A 21,789-nucleotide genomic window follows, 5' to 3' on the forward strand; every position below is an offset into this window, starting at 1 on the left:
TGCCTAAGAAAGAGTGGAACAGACTATATAAAAAGAAGAAATAGAAATATCAAGAAGAGGTAACGGAGAGAATTAAATAGGAAAGAAAGAGAGAGGGGTGACTAAGGTAGAAGGGAAAGTGTCAGTTCTTGTTATGAATATGAGTGTACTGGTTGCAGGCTGTGCAAACACACTTTTAATATGTCGAGTGTTTATAACCACACCGGATACCAAACTCCTCACATGCTGGGGTGTTGTCGAAAAGAAAGGCCTCTGCATTATGTTCATCCTTAAATGAGATTGAACGTCATCAGGAGGGGCGTGGTTGTAAAGTAGTGAAGCGGCACAGGCGCCAAGGAGTATGAGGAGGCCACTGCACCCCAGTTATAACAGTTTTTACTACTAAACTAGGTAATGGGGCCCCATTTCCTTTGCTTGCATAAAGGCCCATCAACAGTAGATCAGACAGACATACATAATTACTCAAGGAAGATTGCAGCGTGCTTATTGTAACAAGTCAAGAGTTAACAAATAAAAAATAAAAGTCTGGAAAAAGACCGTTGGCCTCTGACCGAAATGTGAGCGATTCCAGCATACACCGACACTGTGACTAATCGACACTTTGTTGGCCGGGATTAAGCCCACCACAGGGGCGGTGCAAATCCGAATAAATAAACGCTTTCGTGAAAACAATGAACAAAAGAAAAGCACGCCGCGCTCAACATAAATGTCCATTTAAAACAAGACAAGCCCGGCGGAGCGTGGCGCGCGCACTTGGCGGGGGAGCGCATTCCAGGCGGGGGAGCGACCCTTTGAAGTACGATGCCAAACGGATTGCATGGCGGCACGATGCACGTGATTGTGCGCGTGCTCGCTATGCAATCCACTTTTGGGAGCACTTTTGGGAGCCCCTTACTAGAGTCTCGCATTGCAATTGCTACGCAATAGCTAGGCGAGACCTAAAAACTGCTACACCAGGGGTTACTTCTCTGGCCTCGGATATTGTGGTGTCTTCTTGTGTCTAGTTCTGTCTGAAGACATGATAGACTGTGATAGCATGGACACCAAACTGCATGTCTTAAACACCAATCTGGCAATGGTGGTCAGACAAATCATTTGAGGCTGTTTCTAAAGGCCGGGGACTTATTTTGTGAGTGGTGTTCTTTGAGTGGCCTATCAAATGGCTACTTTCATTTTTATTTATATTTATGACTTCTTTAGGCACCACTGTACTCTCGCGGGAGCCATAGAGACAATGAGTTATTCCAGCAACACTCCTGCAGGGCCTTTACTTCCTTCTTCGATTCCAGCTAAAGGTGAGCAGGACCTGGGCTTATTGAAGAAATCTTGCACTTAGTATGAAGGGATCATTTTATTTTAAGTTTGTGCCTAAGGGTTTTCTTACAGTTGCAAATAATCAAGATATGTTGTCGTTTTAGGTGATATTTCTGTGTTTTTGTGTTGCGATACCGTGGTTCTTGAAAATAGTACTGTTTGACTCAGAAAAAGTACATCTGACTGGCTGATGCAATTGTATTGATGTATTGTGAAGGAGGTCCCACTCTGTTATTAGGGAGTAGCACTGAAATATATTAGCATTCTCTGCACACTTTGCTCATTTATTTCTGTAGATTTTACCTTTTTTCTGGGATACCACTAAAAAACTTCTACTGAAGTAGAATGTAAAGGATATGAAGCCTGCCAGGAAAATCAGGATGTGGCTAGATGATCTACTCAGTCTGTTGTTTGGGAGTTCTTTTCAATCCCTCCATGAGTGAAGAAAGTGTCAGTGAAGGTGGTAACATGCAAACACCACTACAAGAATTTTCCAGGGTTACTGAAATGAAGTACTCATTCGGAGCACCAGGAAGGAGAAAACAGTGAATGCTTGGCACACCACTCAGTACAATGCTGCCATGAGAAGGCGTACAAATATAAGGAATCCTCAACATCATGTGCAGCACTTCAAATCCCCAGTCTGGTGATTCTCTTCCATAGGAAGTGGTTAGTCTCTATTGAAGAACATGGAACAACAGCGCGAGAGCAACTGTTGGCTGCTCGCAAACAAAACTGCAACAACAAAAAAAAAAAGGGGGCATTCAATGTGTGGTGCATGGGCAAGTCCATGCAATGCCTCTGGCCAGGCACTGTGCCCAAACCCCTTGTGGGCAGCTGACCCCACTGCGCATGGTCTTTGACTGTGCACAGTGGGGGTTTGGCCAAAGGGCCTAGCATTTGGCCAGTCCCTGCACCGATCCCCCACAGGCACCTAACCCCACTGTGCAGGGCCTTTGGCCATAGACGGAGGCCAGGCCCTGTACCCAAACCCACCGGTGGCACTCGACTACCGAATGCGTACTGCCGTTGGCCACTGGCCAGGCTCTGAACTCAACCCTCTGCAGGCGTCCAGCCCCAACATGCAGCAAAAGGGCCTTTGGAGGGAACACAGCTATTCTGAAAGTTTTCTGGGCAAAATGACTCTTCAGTCTGAAGATCTGTCCAAAACCAATCAGGAGACATCCTAACACAACCAATGTTAAGAGATAGCCTCAAACACCACTGGATTCAAGATAGCCTAGCTGATGAGGGTTATGAACCCGAAACCGATCCCAGGATGCTTGTTTCCGGTTCAGGGAAGACATGGCTTGGCAGATCGGGCTGGACTGTTCCCATGAGGCACAGGGTCAGACTGATTTTCATATGGCCATGTCTGAACTGGGGTGGCGGAGTGAGCTAAAGAATGATGATGGATTAAACCCAGGTCAGTTGACTGGGGGTGAGTGCTTGCAATTTTCAACACTCCATCCATCATCCCCTTTGGTTTTGCTTCAAACACCTTTGACAGCAGATTACCCTAATTTTAGAGAACAGTAACACATTGCTATGAACGTAACTAATCACCTGCTTCCATAACTAATTATAGTATTAAAACCAGATGGGAAACCTCATTAGTCTGAAGACATCCAAATGTATCGCTTGTTTGACAAAGCACACACTGCCAGAACCCCTTTTAGCAATGTTTGATAGAAATTCAACATCTACTATTTTCTTAAGATTTGATAAAATCAATTTTGGCTTTTTAAAATATAAACTACTGCTTCCTGTGTACCCATTCTATTTCACAGACATAATTAAAAACAGGCTTATTGTAGAAAAAGTTATCTATGTAACAATGTATCCAAGAATTTATAGGCAACATTTCAATGTTAAGTCTGTACGTTAAACATAAACAGAGCGAACACACTATATAGTAATCACTAACTTGTTCTTCTTCAGATGAAGAACGAATTCCTTCCCTTCAACGGTAATAAGATATGTTTCGTGGTCCTGAAAAATGCAAAGAGAAATCCAATTGGTGTTAGAACGATAAAAGAGAAAGCATGACAAAAAATCAATCATGAATCAATGAAATATACTGTTTTGTCAATAAGAAACCCAACAGTTATTAGGCGCAGTGTGAACTGGTAAACCTTGACACCTTCATATAAATCAAAGACCTATATCTAACCTTTACACATGTGCAATCAAACACCAATAACATTTTACTTGTGTTGACCTATTTATAAAAAAAAGCTGAACAAATTAACAAAACTCGTACTTGATTCAAAAGCTGCAACATAGTTGTATGTTTTATGAAAATTGCCAATCAAAATTTGTATTTCATCATTTTCATTCTTTTAAGCATTTGGACAACTCTGAAAATAAAGTTGAAATTAAATTCACAACTAACAATACCTCTGGAGTAACAAGTAGCTAATTTTCTCATATTTTCAGTTTTGTTCATACCTGTGGTAACATAGTGTACAAGCACTGGCAAAGCCAATAGGCTTTGCCTTTCTGACCTGCTGCCTTTGTCAATTGTATTTAGACACGTTGCACAGCATCCGCCATGTTCTTGCCTAGAAAATGTAACTGCGCTTTTTTTTTCCTTTTAGTTACCGGTCCGAATTGGTAAATCAGTCTGGTAACAGAAAGCAAAATGAAGTACAGGGGGAGAGACATTCACAAGGGTAATGACTCGAAAACATATGCAGTCACGAAAGACACAAGCATTTGCAATGCAATCGGTCTCGCCTTTGGGACCTTGTATGTATTTAGTTATGCAGCACATTAGCCTGGGTGCTGAAACAGCTACTGTTCTTTAACATGGAGGAAAAGTAAGCACCAAACTGCGGGACACGCCGGGTATGGGAACACATGGAGAGAAATATTGCCTTTCAACAGGAAATGGTTTAGTCCAAAGCTCTGTTTTTAACATAAAAGCAGGGCCTTCGGTGGTCATATCACTGAAAATACAAGATTTGAAAAAAATATTATTGTCTACGGGTGCTCGTGAAAGACAATTTCTATGGACTGTAATCTAGAGAATGCTAAAGTGATTCTGGTATTTTACTGACCTCTGCTGGTCGTTTTCTATAAAGAAAGTTAAATTGAGGCTGTAGGAGAGTAGGATCTGCACTTATGTTGCCCCCACTTTTTTCTGATGTTTACACTGGTTTCTGGCTATAGTCTGGCTGGGTCCCTGCTAATCAGGGCCCCAGTCTCTCTGTTCTCTCTAAACAACTTGGAGTGCATATTAGATGCACTAGTGATTGGATACTGTGGTACCTTATGAGCCCCTAGAATATGGTACCTTAGGTACCAAGGGCATAGGTACTTCACAGGCCTACCAGGGGCTGAAGCATGTATTATGCCACTCCTGGGAAGCAGACTAAATCTGACACCACAGGCCTGCTACTGCAGCCTGGGTGAGGTAGTGTTAGCACTCCTCACTGAGGTATAGGTTCCCTATATCTCACCTTACACACACACATATAAACCTATCAGTCACCCCTAAGGCAGGCCCTATCAATCCTGAGGGCAGGGTACTTGGTTTTCCCTGTGAGGGGGTGCCTCTGCCTGAGCAGGGCCCCTCTGCAGCCCTCAGAGTCTATTCTCTGTGGCTGTTTGTGGGTGCGGTTAAACCATATACTCTTAAGTGCATTATAACCTAGTGGTAAATGGCTGCATCAAAACATGTCGTGTTTGGTGTCAAACGCCTTGGAATCATACCCCCACACCAGTAACTGGTGTGGGAGTATGATCCCACCCTTCTAGAAGGATAGACATGTACCTACTGTGGAAACACGGTAGAAATCTGAAAGAGCCTGGCATCACAAAATGGATGCCACCAGCACAGACACTGGGCTGCCCTCCTGTTGCTGACTGAAACTCGCAGTGGAGGAGGCCCAACAATAGGCATCCTGTCACTGGGAGGTGTCACTACCTTCTAGACAGGATTTAGTGTATTGGGGCTGGGTAGGTGCACTTCTAGAGTGCTTTGAAGTCCTGCACTGGGGAGCAGTAGGCTCCTCTGTGCATATGCCAGCTCAAACCGGTTCAGGGGCTACCTGTCCCTGCTCCGGCGCGAAACTAGACAAAGGGAAGTGGGTGTAACCACCCCCTACCCTGACCCTCCCAGAGGAGTGGTCATAAAGCTAGTCCCTCCCTTTCTTTTAGTATAAGATAGGGAACCCTTGCCATTGCAAACTAGATATCCCTGGACGACGCTCTACAAGAAGAATACTGGACCTTCGACGTTCCACTACCTTTGGAAGACTGAAGAATCTCCCTTGGAGTCAAGGAGTGACTCCCCTGCTTGGCAGGCACCAAAACTTTGAATCAACGGTCGCAAACTTTCCCGCTCCCGCCGGAGTCCGAAGTCCCTGCAGCCCTGGAAGTGGATTTCCTGACTTCTCGACGGCCATTGTGAGTCCCCAGCAAACCTGAGGCGAGTGGACCTCACGAATGCTGAGGAACAGCAATACCTGGGCACTGTGCACTATTGTCAAATGCAACCCCTTCACGACGTTCTACGAACTTGTGCATTGGACCACGAGTGGTCCAAGCCTCCAGCAGGATTTCCCTCGAAAATCAGAGGCCTACCTCGTCCCGAGTGACCGTGGGCTACAGTGAAGTGAATCCTCACGAGGCGTTTTCGCGATCCCTTGCCGGCTGGCTTGTGGGTCCCCTGAAGACTTCATAAAACCTAAGGGCTCCCCTGGTTGCTCCAGGCCTGCCCTGACTTACCCTCGCTGGGTGAGTCCCTCAGACCTTGCTGGTCTGCACCGCTGACTTTCTTCACATTCCACAAGACTTGCTGTTGCCAAGGCTTGTTGGCTCCAATCCGATTGCCGACAACTCAATAAGCTGCAGACTTCGTGGGACACTCTGAATACAGCTCCTGGTCATCGTTGATGCCTCCTGGACCTCGTGGCTGAAGAGTCAAGACACCCGTGAATCACTTGATATCACCCGACTACTGTGGGCATCCATCTTCCTGGGCCCGGGTCTCTGGCAAGTGACTGTGAACACTGTCCCTTCTGCTTTCAGGTCTTCCTTCTTCTGAAACCAGCCTTGGATTCCACCGGACACTTCTCCAGTATTCACAAGCAGCAAATCTTCTTCGGCTTCCACTGAAAACGACGCCGCGACCCGACACCAAAAGACACCTATGCACCCGGCTTCCCTGGGTGAGGTAACTCGTGCACTCCGGTGCTTCTGTGTGTGTTGGCCCTCGAAGTACTTACCTTGTAAGTGGCAGGCTTGTAGACCCTTCCGAAGCACCCTAAAACTTTAAAAATCCAAACGTGACTTGCTCCATTGAAATCAATAGGGAACCTGTGGCTGTGTTCTCACACTGCACGCATCTCCCGTGGGTCCTTTACTTACCTGCCTTGGGTGGATTAGTGAGGCCCCAGTGATTCTAAAGGCCCTAGGCCTTGTCCCCTTGCAGGTCGCCATTCCTAAACCTCTTTTTTAGTATATGGTCTGGTACGCCCCTAGGGCCCCAGCCATATAAGTGCTTAATTTGTTGTGAAACATTGATTTGTGCATATGTTCCTGACTTCTAATCTCATAAAGAGATTAGTAGAGTGTGTCTAGAAATAAATACATATATATTTTATATATATACCTGTGTGGTGTCCTTTCATTTGGCAATTCAAGAGATTATAAGGTAAAACAAGCTGCTTTACATTCCTCAGAGACTTAGCCTGAAGGCTGCTCTCCACAGCCACCACTAGGATAGCTTTCTTAAAAAGGTTGTCTTAAACCTATCTACCATAAGAGTCAAATTGGACTGGTGCAAGGTGGCCACTTTAACTAGTGACCAGCATATGCCAGGCCAACTCCTCACAGAGGCAGTTGCCAGAAAAATTAAAAAACAGAAAGTCCCTCAGTAAAAAGCAATTCTGGTATTTTACTGACCTCTGCTGGTCGTTTTCTATCAAGACAGTTAAATAGAGGCAGTTGAACAGAAAAAAAAGTCCCTCAGCAGAAACAGACAAGTCCTAGGATTGATCTCCAGAGCCTACAAAGTACATACACATATAAGTATATACTAAAGTATATATTGAAGTATATATACTAAAGTATATACAAGACGTCTCAAATGCTCGACCTAAAAAGTAGTGCTTGAAAAGCAAGCCGTGGAATCATTGATGCCAGCCAATCAAAGGGAAGTTATACATAAGCCTTGCCCCATGGGCAATATTTTAGCTAGATTATTGACTAACTGTACAGAATATAACGGTCTATAAGAACCGCATTTGTATGGGTCCTTCTTGAGCTACATTGATGAAGCTGTATGACTAAAAACGTTGGAGATGAGGGCGCTAGGTGGCGCTAGCCAAGATGGCCGCGCCGAGGTAGAGCTCCGTGCTACCTGACCCCTCACATCCGTTCTTCCTCCGTTGCTGCTGTCCTGGCTGCACTCCGCCTCCTGCCACTTGCTGCGGAGTTGTAGCCCTACCCTCGCTGCGACTTTTGGCTGCCCCTGAGCCTTGGGGACTGAGCTTTGCCGCCTGCCAGAGTCACCGCGGTGAAGGTGCGCACTCGGCCGGTTCCTCGGCCGGCGGCGCCTGCTACCAGCGCCCGCGGCGCTCCACGAGGGGCGCAGGCCTCTGTCTGCTGGCAGCTGTCCGGACGCGAGAGAAGTCCGTGGAGAGGCACGCCGGTCTGCGACACATCGCGGGTGAGTCGGGGGGGGGGCGATAGATCCCGAGCGCCTCCCTGGACCTTCCCCGGCCGCGGGGCCCTGATCGGCGGGCGGATCGGCCCGAGTAGTGGTGAGAGCTCGTGGGGCTGGGCCCGGATCGGTGACTGCCGCCACCCACCAGATTGTCGCGCCCTGGCCTGGGAACCGGTGCATCCTCCTGAGGACTGTCCTCCTCCGCCCCCTACGGCCCCCCCCTGAGCGTATGGTGGTGATTGCTGCTGGCGAGGACCCCCGTGGAGGCTCGGCCCCCCCCTGGATCTTGTGGAAGGCCCCCGCACAGCGCGCTCTGGTGCCGCAGCGGCGACCTGACGGGGGGGGCGACGTCGAACTGGTTCCGCCTGGTGCCGCCTGCTGGGAGGCTGCTGCCGAGGGGGCCCCTCTGCCCATTGCTCCTTGTCCCCCCCGCCTGGCGAGGTGGCCCACGGGGCTGCGGTGGGCTGGAGGGGGGCACCCCGTGACCTCTGCATCCTGGGAGCGGGGGCAGTAGCGGTGCTCCGAGCTGCTGGACTGGCCCTGCAGATTGAGGCCGTGTACGGCGTTGGTGCGGCCCGAGTGTCGCGGCTTGCCCGGGGGCCTCCTTCTGGGACTGCCCGCGGCACGGGACGTGGAGCGGTGCTGGCCCGGCCCCGGCCTCGGAGGGCGCGACGCGTTGCTCCATCATGGGCAAGGACAAAGGCTCTAAGCAGCTGGCGGCATCCCACCAAACGAAGATTGACCGCTTCGCGACACCGGACCCCCCGGGTGCCGGCGGAGGGGAGGCGCCCGCCCCCAACAAAGACTTGGCCACCATCCTACACGCGATCGATGCCTCTCGCACCTCGTTGGAGGGGATGGTGGGAGAGGTGAAGATAGATGTTGCGCTCCTGAGGCAGGATCTCCGCAACGCCACGGCCCGCATCACGGAGGCCGAATCGCGGATCTCCGCGACGGAGGACGACATCCATCAATTACAAGACCAGGTCCGGGAGCTCACGACCCACTCCAAAGAACTACACAGGCGGGCGGAGGATGCCGAAAATCGCGCCCGCCGCAATAACCTTCGCTTGGTGGGCTTCCCGGAGGGGGTCGAGTCGGGCCGGGCTGACGACTTCCTGGAGGCCTGGTTTAAATCCTGGATGCCGGCGGGCAGCTTGTCAACCTGGTTCGTGGTGGAGAGGGCGCACCGGTCGCTGGCGTCCAAGCCTCCGGTAGGGGCCCCCCCGCGCCCCTTCATTCTTCGGATCCTTAACTTCAGGGACAGAGATGCCATTCTGCGGGAGGCTCGGGTGAGCGGCAAACTGGCCTACGACAATCACACCATTATGATTTTCCCGGACTACACCCGGGAGGTCCAGGAGCAGCGCCGTTCATACACGGAGGTGAAGCAGCAGCTGCGCTCCCTGGGCCTTCAGTACCAGCTCCAGTTCCCGGCCCGCCTCCGACTTGTCTATCAGGGTAAGACGCTGTTCTTTGATACCCCCAGGGCGGCCTGGACATGGATTACCGAGGAGCGGCCTCTGCGGCAGCCGGGCGGGGGGCCGCCCGCTGCAAGGCCCGGGTGCCCCGTTGTGGCTGGGTCCCAGCGGCCGCGGCGCGGGAAGCGCACACGCTCCCGGCAGCGGCGAGGTGCCACAGTCCTCAAGGCCCGATCTGTGAGCGCCTCTGGCAGACCGATGAGAGACTCCTCCGCCTCTTCTGAAGCCTCCTCCCGGGCGGCCGGGGGATCCCGGGGCCGAGCATCGCCTGGGCCGACCGGATCTCCGGCCCCCCTCAACACGCACATTGACTCATCAGACCTTTCTCGCAGTCCCGCTATCTGACTTCTTTCTTTGTCTCTTGTAGTTGCGGGGAAGGTAACAGCCTTGCCCGAGGGCGGGGGTGGGGGGCTCCACATTCTTGTGCTCCCCAGTGCCAGCCCAGGTCCGCACATTGTAATCCGTACTTCAGGAGGGGTCCACTACGCTCTTCATACCCGAGCACCTGAGCTTGGGGTCTTGTGACTGTTGGTTCTGTTCGGGCGACAGATGCTTCTGGTTTTGAAGTGTAGGGTGGGGGGTGGGGGGTTGGGGTTGGGGGTTCGTTTGGGGTTTCTCTTCACGAGACTGTTTTGTTTGCGTTTGCACTGTTACTTATTGAGCCTTTCACACAGCGCTGCGCGGCGCGAGGCGTCGTATCCCTTCACTCAGCTCCATTTGCGCGCTCTACTGCCGCTCACCCTCCGTCACCGTCCGCTCGCTTCCCCCGGTGGGGGCTCCATGGTCCTTCAGGGGCCCACACGCTCCGTGCCCCCTCTGCTGACGCCTGGGTTCAAGGGTGTCCACCCGGTGCCCCCCGCCTGCCCTCTCCCCGGCGCGCTCCATTCCCACTGCTGCCATGGCTGATTTAACCCCCAAAGCCCAAGTGCGCATCCTGTCCTGGAATGTGAACGGCCTGCTGGACCGGCTTAAGCGCACTGCTGTCCTTAAATACGCCCAGCGCGCGGGTGCGGACGTGCTCCTGCTTCAAGAAACCCACCTCCTTGGTGAGAACTGTCCCTTTCTGGCGCGCTTCGGCTTCGACCGGGTGTGGCACTCCGGGTTCTCGCGCGGGTCGCGGGGAGTTGCGGTCCTCCTGCGCCGTTCCTTCCCTTTTGTGCTGGCCCGAGTGGTCCATGACTCCCAGGGGAGGGGGGTTGCGATTAGCGGCACGCTCGAGGGCCGGCCACTCAGCCTCCTGTCACTTTACGTGCCGTCCACGGGGCTGTCCTCGGCCTTATCTCTGACCGCGTCCTGGCTAGCTGCTTTTCCACCTGGTACTGTTGTTCTCGGAGGAGACTTTAACGCCGTCTCGGCCCCGCACCTCGACTCTTCGGGTCCGGTCTCGGACTCCCGCGCGGCGCGGGCGAAGCAGCTGGCCGGGTGGGCAGAGGCACAGGGCCTCTGTGACGTGTGGCGGCTCTGGCACCCACGCACGCGACAATATACCCACACCTCGGCCGCCCACCACACTCAGGCACGCATTGACGCGATCTTTGTCCCCTCGGCCGACTGTCTGGGTATCCAAGACGTCCGCATCCTTCCCCGGGGGATATCCGACCATTCTCCGCTTTTGCTGGGTTTGGGCCCCCCGCCTCACGGTGCTCGCCAATTGTGGCGTTTTAATGCATGGTTCCTGCAAGACAAGGCGCTCCGTAAGGAAGTGGGGACCGCGCTGGCACTTTATTTTGGCGACAACGACGGGTCGGTCTCCTCGGCGGGCACCCTCTGGGAAGCTTGTAAGGCCACGGTTAGGGGGGTCGCTAAGGCACAGGTGATGAAACACCGCCTGACGCAGCTGCAGCAGCTCACGGCCTGTGAGGCTCAGGCGCTGCGCCTGGAGCAAACCGTCTCTGACTCTGGCGACCCGGCCGAGACCCGGCAACTACGGCTCCTACGCGAAGAGATTCGTCAGCGGTCGCTTGACGCAGCTAAGCTTCTTTGGCAATCCTCGGTGGCGCGGGTATACGGCTGGGGCGACAAAAACGGGGCACTTCTGCACCGGCTGGCCACTTACCCCAGGGCATCGCGCATCATCCCGGCGGTGACCGACTCGAGTGGCGCGCTTCAGTCTTCATCCGTGGCTATAGCGGACGCTTTCGCTCAGTATTACTCGCAACTCTACCGGGCACGGGCATCGGATCTGTCTTTGGCTTCCTTGCTCGCCGCTGGTGCCCTCAGCCTTCCCCGGCTGGGGCCGAGTGATTGGGAGAGCCTGGAGGCTCCCATCTCCCCTGCGGAGATCGGAGATGCGATAGGGCGCACGTCCGCAGGGAAGACCCCCGGCCCGGACGGGTTCCCGCAGGAGTTTTATGCCACCTACAAGGAGCACTTGGTTCCACGGCTGGGTGCCCTGTACGCGGAGGCGGTCGAGAGAGGCTCCTTCCCTCCGGAGGCCGACATTGCCACGATTGTGGTCCTGCCTAAATCCATTCCGCCGCCCAGTGACAGGTCGGCCTACCGGCCGATCTCTCTGATCAATACCGATATCAAACTATATGCCGCGGTCCTTGCCCAGCGGCTCCGGCCCCTCCTGTCGCGTTTAGTGCACCCAGACCAATGCGGCTTCATGCCGGATCGAGGCACTCGCCATTGCCTCCGCCGCCTCCATGTGGCTCTGGCGCACCGCCACCGTCTATCTCCATACCTCACTCTCCTGCTGGCCGACTTCGAGAAAGCCTTCGACTCGGTGGGGTGGCCTTACTTGTTCGACGTCTTGGCTCATGTGGGTTTTGGTCCCAAGTTTGTTGGGATGGTGCGGGTTCTGTACGCGCGCCCTCGCGCCAGAGTGTTGGTTAATGGGGCGCTGTCAGGAACGTTCCGGATCGGCCGGGGCACGCGGCAGGGGTGCCCGCTCTCACCCCTCCTTTTCGCGCTCGCAATGGAGCCCCTTGCCGCCCTCATCAGAGCGGATCCTCTCATTCGGGGATGGGAGTGGCCGGGCCTCGAGGAGGACAGGATCGCCCTCTACGCGGACGATGTCCTGCTGTACCTTGGTGACCCAGCGCGCTCGGGTCCTCGGGCTCTCCACATTTTGGGCCGCTTTGCCCGCGCCTCTGGCCTCTGCCTCAACTCGCACAAGTCGGTCCTCGTGCCTCTCCACCCCTCCCGCGAATGCTTCGATTGGCAGACTACGATTCCCCTCCGCCGACTGTCTTTCAAATACCTGGGCATCTGGGTTTCCCTCCTCCCGGAATTGAGCTGGGCACTCAACGTGGCCCCTTTGGTCAAAAAAGCCAAAGCGGACCTCACCCGGTGGCACTCGCTCCCGCTGAACCCGCTGGGGCGCGTGGCGCTCTACAAAATGATGATCCTCCCTCGGTTTTTGTATGTATTGCAGAACACCCCGGTGTCCTTTCCGAGGTCGTGGTTTCGCGAGTTGGACGGGATGGCCACCAGGTTCCTCTGGGGTGGTGGACGGCCGAGGTTGGCCCTGCCGATCTGCCGCCTCCCCACCTTTGATGGGGGGCTTGGTATGACCAACCTCTACCTTTATTACCTGGCCACCCGGCTTCTGGTCATCCACGACTGGTTTGGGGGGGGATGGTCCGATCCGGCCTACAGGGTGGAACTGGAAGCCCTGGGTCTCTCCAGCGTTCAGGACCGCATGTACGGCGCCCCGGTTCCCACCTCCTGCCCCGACATCACTAGGGCGGTCTTCCTGGCTTGGCGGGCTGCGCTCCGCCACACTGGATGGACCGGGACATTGACGCGCGCCACCCCTCTCTGGCATGGGACATGGTTGCGGGAGGTTGTGGGGCTGGAGGGCTTCGGATCGTGGGATCTGCTCGGTATCTCCCAGCTGGGGGACGTGTGGCGAGGGGGGCGCATGTGCTCATACTCTGAACTGCGGGCGCGCTTTTCTCTCCACTCATCCCAATTCTATAGATACCTCCAATTGCGACACGCCATACGGGTACACACCCCGCTTGACATCCGGCTGCCGGACCATAGCCCCCCGGAGGCTCAGGTTCTGATGGGTAACCTAGGAAAGGGAGGCATATCCAGAATATATCGTTCCCTTGTTAACAATACCCCTGTGCCCCAGGAGGGTCTGAAGGAGCGATGGGAGGAATGGGTGGGTCCCTTGGACGAGATCGACTGGCGGGACGCCCTTATGGCCCCCAGGCTGGTGACTGCCTCCGCCAAGCTGAGGCTCATTCAAATCTATTATCTACATGCGGCATACCTTACACCAGCGCGCATGCGCCGTGCGGGTCTCTCCACCGACGCAGCCTGCCCTCGCTGTGGATTTGACCCGGCCGACTTCATCCATATGGTATGGTCATGCCCGGAACTGGAGGGGTACTGGCGTAGCATTGAAACTGACTTGACGGATGTCCTGGGGTGGGAGGTGCCGCACGACCCCAAGCACATCCTCTTGGGTATCACTGATGGACTAGACGGCTCCCGCGCTGAAAAACTGTTCCTTATGACAGCGCTAATGGTGGCAAAGCGGGACATTGCGGCAGCCTGGAAACAGCCGCAGCCGCCCAGTCTGACCAGGTGGAGCGCGGGAGTGGACTGGTGTGCGGCGCAGGAGCGGTCTCTCTACCAAGCTCGGGGCTGCCACAAAAAATACCGTAGGGTGTGGGGGAAATGGTTAGGAAATGTAATGTGATCTGGTGGGGCGGGGTGGGGGGCGGGGTGGTACGGGGGGGGGCTGAGAGGGGTAATGATTCCCAGATGGGACGAATGTATATTGTTGGTCTGAAAGGCTCACTGTTTTTGTTGCAAAAAAGAACAATAAAAACTTGTTTATCAAAAAAAAAACGTTGGAGATGCCTAGTCTTATGAGCAACATTTCAGCAATAGATCGTATAAATGAATCAATAACAAGATTACACTGTTAATGACATCTTGAACCCCATAACAGGTGTCATTGGCACCAGCCACATCAATTCTGCCAACATTTTCTAATTTGTTTCAAGCCGTACAGCAAAGAAGGACAGAGACAAAATAAAACAAGTTTCTAGAAAGAAAAAAAAAGAGAAAGACACTGACAGCATCAGAGGAGGCAGGCAGGAAAACAAAAAGGAATCTGCAGGAAGCTGCATTTCCTTTAAAAAGAACTTCACCCAAGGTGTGCAACTTGACTTCTAAAACTCCTTCCCGCAGATTCCCAATGTGAACCACTTCCAATGCAGTTCATAACTGGAGGTAGGCTAAGTAAGATGTAGACAAATTCAAGCTGTGGGAATCCAAGCAATAGTGTTTAGACCTAGAAGTGAAGGGCACCCTGAAATCAGCCTAACAGATTATTGGTATCTAGGCATCTAGTCACGATGCTGATGTCCAGGCCCTATCATTATGAAAATGGAAAATGGAGTATGGCCACGGCATACAGCTATCCTCAAATTCGACCCTGCTCTCCTCATACTCATGAGCTGATAAGCTATACCCCTGGATCTTCAGGGCTGGTCTACTCATGACTGTACCGAGTGCAAGCTCTTCAGTATGCTACTAAAGACCAAGAAGACCATGTGCTCCCTCTCCAATACTGTGCTAAAAAAAACCTAATTAAACTATGTAGGGTAGCACCATTCTTTATGTCACTTGTTGCTTCAGTGCGAAAAACAAGCTATGGGGTAAAAAGAGCTACTTTGAGTGGGGGAAGCAAGCAGCCGCTTAGCTGGCAGACACTGGTTGCGAGTTGTTATAGAATAGGGCCATTGGTGCTTTCAGAACTTATACTGCACACAGTCCTAAAAGCAGCCAAAGGGTTTGCAGTCCACCAGAAAATGTCAGAATTCCCAGTCTCACTAGAGTGTAACTATTTAAGCAATTTAAATATTACCGACTGACAGTTGGGTCTATCATTTTAAACACAAGGCTGAGTTCAAGAAACTCAAATTATTCTTAAGGGGTTATTTTGTGGGTTCCTTTTCAGATATCAGGGTCTTATTGTAGCTTAGGGTGCTCTTTAGGTCGAAACCTACCTGACAACGCAACAGTCTGGTTTGCTAACAACATCTTGGGGACATTCGGAAAGTTTCCCTGGGAATGCATTCTGCCTGTTTACCATTGGCTTTGTGGTTTGAAACTCACATTTGCTTGCTTTCAATTTGCTGGCTTTAATTGTTTTAGCTTAAGCTCGAGTTCTTCCCTTGACAAACCCTATCTATTGTATTCATCCACCACTGCTCGATTTCTGTAAACAAGCCTTTAAATCTAGTTCTGGGGGCGGAGCCAAGATGGCGGTGTGAGCAGACGTCCTGCTCCGGAGCTCCCGCCAGGGTCCGATGCAGCACCGGCCGATGGGCCGTTATTAGCGCTGAAGGTGCCAAGATTTTGATCCCCAGCGACCCGCGACCTTTAATCATCGAGGTCGGGGTGGTGCCCGGAGGTCGAGAGCTGTTTTGGCCGCTTGTCGGCTGATGCGGAGGGCGGCGTTGTGGAGGCCGCGCTGGAGAGCGCAGTGCCGGTGAGCGGCCTGAGGACCGGAGGAGGCAGCGACAGAGACCCCGGTGCCCGGGGCGGGCGGTGAGCTACGGGAGCCCTGGTGAGCGATCTCCAGAGTGGTGCGGGAGCTCCCGGGAGCCTGTGGAGAGGAGCTGCGGTCGCGCGGGTCTGGCCCGCTGTCCTGAACGGTGAGAGCAGCGCCGGAGAAGGGGCGGATCACGGAGGGATCATTGGCGCATAGAGAGCCGGGATTTGGTCCCAGTGTTTCCTCGCAGGACAGCGAGACCAGGGGGAGCTCGGCCCCCCTGCATAGAGTCTACAGAAGAAACGGCGGGGAGCACGGAGGGCTGGGCGGCTCTGTGTCAATCGGGCCTGGAATCGCCAAAGTGGGGCCTGTGGTGAGCGATTCTCCTTTGGGCTCGGAGGAGGTGGTGCCCCTGCCCTGGGAACGGCGGACACTTGGTGCGAGTCTCGCGGGGGCCGGGGGCTTGTAGCTAGCGGCCCATTTGGACTGGACGGCGGGAGTCGACCGTCGTGGCTGGAGACGGTTATGATCAGCGGAGCAGGCCTTAGCATGGCAGAACACGGAAGAGCGCGAAGGCGGGTGGCGGCGGAGGAGACATCGCCTTTCCGGTGCCTGCAGCCGGGTTTGTGACCTGCGACGTGCCCTGCTTCCCCTCGGTGGCAGTTGGAGCATACCAGATAGAACTGGGGTCGGTGCGGGGCCTCTGGGGGTCGTGTCTGTGTCCGGCCGGGTTTCCTGGTTGGCGGGGCTGTGCTGCGCCCCACTATACGGTGGAAGGGGCGGATTGAGGCGCTGGGAGTGTGAGCGACGAGCACTGGGCCTCAAGACGGCACGGAATTAGAGGCTGCCCGCAGAGGGGAGCACGAGGACTTCCGAGCTTGTGAAAGTGGCCAGGAAATGCAGGCAGATCGCCTTCCAGTGTTAAAGACACCCCTACAGGGCCAGGGTGCAGAAACGCCATAAGCTGTTGGACACATCGGGCTCACCCTGAGCAGAGGCGGGGGCCTCCGACCTTGGGCTTCCTGCCGGGCCTCGATTGGGTTTGGGCCCCGTGGGGAGGATCTCTACGGGACACGCGCGGGGCATTGCGGGCTGCGCTATGTCCACACACAGGAAACGACAGGACAAAAATATTAAAGATCTGTTCTCCAAGTCCCCGGGGGGGTCAGATGGCTACGACGTCGGACGCCGGGGGATCCGGAAAGGGGAGAACGGACGCCGGGGGCTCGGAGCCTATCACTAAGGCCTTCCTGGAGTCAATGTTCACCGCGCTGCGGGACGACATACAAACTTTCAAACAAGAGTTCACGTCTGAGCTCAAAGAAGTCTGCCGCGATATAGACGGTATTGGCGAAAGAGTGGCGGATCTAGAGGGCAAGAGTGATGGAAAGGACGAGGAAATCGCAAATCTACAGCAGGAGATCATCCGGCTGCATGATCAACAGGTGGACCTTCAGGTACATCTTGATGACCTTGAGAACCGCTCTCGTTGTCATAACATCTGAATTAGAGGCGTGAACGTGGACGAGGACTCGAAGGATCTTTTCACCTATGCGAGGGAGCTATTCAATCACATTCTAGAGCGCCCGCTGGACACGAATTTGGGGATAGATCGGGCGCATAGGGTGGGTCCCTCCAGGGCACCGTCGGCCCCCCCGGTCAGACATCTTGGTGTGCGTGCAGAACTACCATACCAAGGAGATGATAATGCAAAAGGCACGCCGTATGCACCCCTTACAATTTCGTGATCGCAGACCGGTGTTGTTTCAGGACCTGTCCGCCCTCACGCTACAAAAAAGGCGCCTGTTCAGACCCATCACAGCGCACCTTCAGCACAATAACATTCCTTACAGCTGGGGTCACCCCTTCCACTTGGTCTTTCGTAAAGATGACAAACTGTACCAATTGCGCTCTCTGTCCGAGGCCGGCAAATTGCTGGAGGTGGACCTCCCGGAGGAAGAAGGCGGAGAAGGGGCCTCCACGTCCGGTGCGGGAAATGCTGGGCCTCGTTGGCGTCAGAAGGGTTGTAGACGCCGTCTTAAGAAACCGCCAGCTGCGGAGATCACAAAGGGCCGTCTGTCGGCGTTGGAAGCTGTGTCAACAGATCTTCCAGGTTCTCAGAGTGGCTGATCTGGACAAGCACGGTACCTGAGATATTCCTTTTCTTACATCTGGATCCTCGGCGGGAGGGAGGCTTCCTTCCACGGTTGATGGACATTCCCCAATGACTCTCTACCAGTCGCAGGCGTGTGACGGACTATATGTTTTCAGTTTTCATTGTATTGGTTTTTCTTTTTTTGTTTTTGAAGGGGTTTGTTGGGGTAGGGTGGGGAGAGGGACTGGGGCTCCATGCCCGCCTTCCCTCTACGGCCTGAATCGCCACTTGCACTCCTGTGTCCCTGATTTGCTTACAAATCAGAAAGCCCAGAGCCGCAATGTATGCTGCTTTACCGCTGCAGTGTCCCCCATGTGATATATATCATGCCACCCACTATACTTAAAATACTGACCCTGAATGTCCGGGTTCTTAATAACCCAGTTAAGCGTAAGGCTGTCCTCTCATACCTAGAAAACTCCCAAGCGCATCTCTGCCTCCTGCAGGAAACCCACTTGCTAGTGCGCGACTGCCATCGCCTTAGGTCTTGGAGGTTCCCCACCCAGTTCTTCTCTTCCGGGCCTACTAAGACAGTTGGGGTGGCGATACTAGTGGCGCAGCTGTTTCGGGGGGAGGTCCTTCATAAGGTGGCCGAGATCAGGGGACGCCTCCTGACCTATCGTTTTGCCCTTGGGGGGTTGCCATTCACTATTAGCTCCATCTACGCCCCGAATGAGGGATCTGAGCGATTCTTACACTCTGCGCTCACAGAAGCCACAACTACACCAGACCGCCATATCATTCTCGGGGGGGATCTTAACTTGGTATTTGACAACGTTCAGGACAGATCCAGTCAGCGTTCACACCAAGCGGGGGCCATTTCTGAGGAAGGGCTTGCGCGTTTGCAAGATTTAGGGCTAGGCAACCTTTGGCGTTCCCTGCATCCCCGGGACAGGGAATACTCCTTTTATTCTGATGCGCATAAGACCTATCCCAGGTTAGATCATCTATTAGTTTCAGCACCGATGAGGGCGCTCGCGACAGCTGCTGACATAGGGGTGGTGTCATTATCCGATCATGCTCCGGTGACCGCTACTTTCACTCTCCCACCCACATCACGTCCTTCTAGAGTGTGGCGTCTCAGAGATGCTCTCTTGCACCGAGAAGAGGTGGTTCAACGCATTAAGCGCAACATTCATGAGTATCGCACACATAATGACAACACAGACACTTCGCTGGCGACGCAATGGGCAGCGCCGAAGGCAGTCCTTAGAGGGGAGTTCATCTCGATTTCGGCGGCAGACAATAGGGATCGCGGACGCAAACGGGATGAGCTTACGCAACAGGTGCGAGAGCTGGAACGGATACACCAGCGGACGGGAGCCCCGAGAGTATGGCGACAACTCAAAGCGGCTCGCCAACAGTTGGCAGCGCTCGACCAAGACAGGGCGGAGTTTGCGGCACTGAGGCACATGCCTACTATGCGGGTGGGGACAGGTGTGGGCGCTTTTGGCTCATAAGCTCAGAGAGGTTCGTCAACGACAGGGTGTTAAATTGATTTCTCGGGTAGATGGCTCGACAGCAACAGACGATAGAGATATTGCAGAGGCATTCCGCGACTTTTACGCTTCTCTGTATGCGGAGGCCCCGCTGGCCCGCTCTGAGGGGGAGGCCTTTCTGGATTCTGTTGCTTTACCGGCTTTATCACCTGAGCAGGCCGAACATCTAGAAAGAAGCATCCAAACGGAGGAAGTGGTGTCTGCCATTTCGCGGCTTAAAATAGGAAGGGCCCCTGGTCCAGATGGTTTTCCTGCTCTCTTTTATAAGAAATTTGGCTCCCTGTTGGCCCCGATCCTCACCAAGCTGTTCAATTCCTTTGCCGCTCAGGGAGCTATTCCAGGCGACCTCTTGGAAGCATCGATAGCAGTGATTCCTAAGCCGGGCAAGGACGGAGCGCAGTGTGGCTCCTACCGCCCGATATCACTCCTTAATATAGATCTTAAGTTATATACGGGGATTCTGGCCTCTCGCCTTGGCCCTCTTATGCCTGGACTCACGAACCCGGATCAGGCAGGATTCATCCATGAGTGGCAGACGTCTGACAACACTAAGCGGATTTTGCATCTTATAGAAAAAGCTACTCGGGTCCCTGGGGAGTTTATGATGCTAGCCATTGATGCCGAAAAGGCGTTTGACCGGGTACATTGGCCATTTCTAGAGCAAGTACTGGAAAAAGTTGGAATAGGCGACCAATTTCGCACGCATATCCTCAACTGTTATAGATACCCCACAGCTACTGTTAGAGTGAACGGGTGCACATCCTCCAGGTTCCACATTGAGAGGGGCACAAGGCAGGGATGTCCGTTGTCCCCCCTTCTCTTTGCCCTCTATATGGAGCCGTTGGCTCAGAGGGTGCGACAAAACCCGGAAATCACAGGAATCCGGTTTGGGGGCTTCGTCCACGCAATCAGTCTATATGCGGATGATGTCTGATTATCTGATCCGGGCCCCGCCCTTCCAATGTGCTGGGCAGACTTGGAGGTTTTCGCACGAGCGGCCGGGTTCAAAGTGAACGCAGAGAAATCCTTAGCCCTAGACCTGTCGCTGTCACGGTACACTCGTGAGCATTTGCAATCCCGGTTTCCCATTCGGTGGGCAACGGACACGATACCATACCTAGGGATCCAATTGGCCCCTTCGCTTTCTAAGATAGTACAGACGAACTACGCACAGCTACGCGACAGGGTCCGTCGGGAACTCGACAGATGGCGGCATTATCCCCTCTCGTGGTTGGGTAGGATTGCGGCGGTCAAAATGACCATCCTTCCACAGATTCTCTATTTCTTCCGCACTATACCTCTCCGTCCACCGGTGGGATGGATCGGAACGACACAGTCAGACCTGGCCCGGTTTATCAGGAACGGGAAGAAACCGCGGATGCGACGGGCACTGGGGGTTTTGGGAATCCCAGATCTGGGACTCTACTTTCAAGCAGCTCAGCTGAGATATCTAGTGGAGTGGAGTAGATGGGAATCCGAGAAACATTGGCTATTCCAAGATCAGGCGGTGGCTGCGCGACCTTTACAGGATATTCCTTTCTTACGCAAGGCGCACCGGCCGCCTAACCTATATGCCTCCTATATTAAGCGGGTCCCTCTGGAGGTATGGGACGCCACTAGTCTCACACACGAACTCACATCGTTCCCGTCCCCGCTTACCCCGCTGCTAGGCAATCCCGATTTCACCCCGGGACTAGCAGAGGCCGCCTTTGCGAGCAGGAAAGCAGCGGGCTGTCGGTCCCTGTGTCATGTTTACGGAGCGGAAGGGGTGAACTCGTTAGTTCATATGCAGAGAGATTTTGGGCTGCCAGAGACAGAGAGGTTACGGTATATGCAAGTGAGACACTGGGCGCTCCAGCCACGGGTCCGCTTGGGGGCAGAGAGGCGCCTCCTCCCTTACGAGCGATGGCTTATCACACGCACATCAGACAAACACCTAGTTTCAGATCTTTATAAACAGTTGCAGATTAAACACAAACACACATATAACTCGAACAGGCTCAGATCGGAACGAGAGCTGGGAACAACACTGACTCATAAAGAATGGGAGGGCATCTACTACAGGGCACGACACTCGGCATATCACATGGGGCTCATGGAGACTCACACAAAAGTAGTGACATATTGGTATTATACACCGGAGTGCTTACATGCGATGGACCACTCTCGGGAGGCGACATGCTGGAGGGGTTGTGGTC

The 21,789-nt window shown here is 53.7% G+C and overlaps 1 protein-coding gene across 1 annotated transcript in view; it reads right to left on the reverse strand.

Moving 5' to 3' along the window:
- The window catches only part of ADAM9 (ADAM metallopeptidase domain 9), a 764,238-nt gene that overhangs the window by 400,922 nt on the left and 341,527 nt on the right, over positions 1–21,789 (reverse strand). Inside the window, exon 3 of the mRNA XM_085634568.1 lies at positions 3,242–3,306. Within this exon, the coding sequence (XP_085490694.1) occupies positions 3,242–3,306 (65 nt within the window). The remainder of the gene's footprint in view (positions 1–3,241; positions 3,307–21,789) is intronic.

This window comes from Triturus cristatus, chromosome 11 (genome assembly GCF_964204655.1).
Source record: "Triturus cristatus chromosome 11, aTriCri1.1, whole genome shotgun sequence".
Lineage (NCBI taxonomy): Eukaryota > Metazoa > Chordata > Amphibia > Caudata > Salamandridae > Triturus > Triturus cristatus.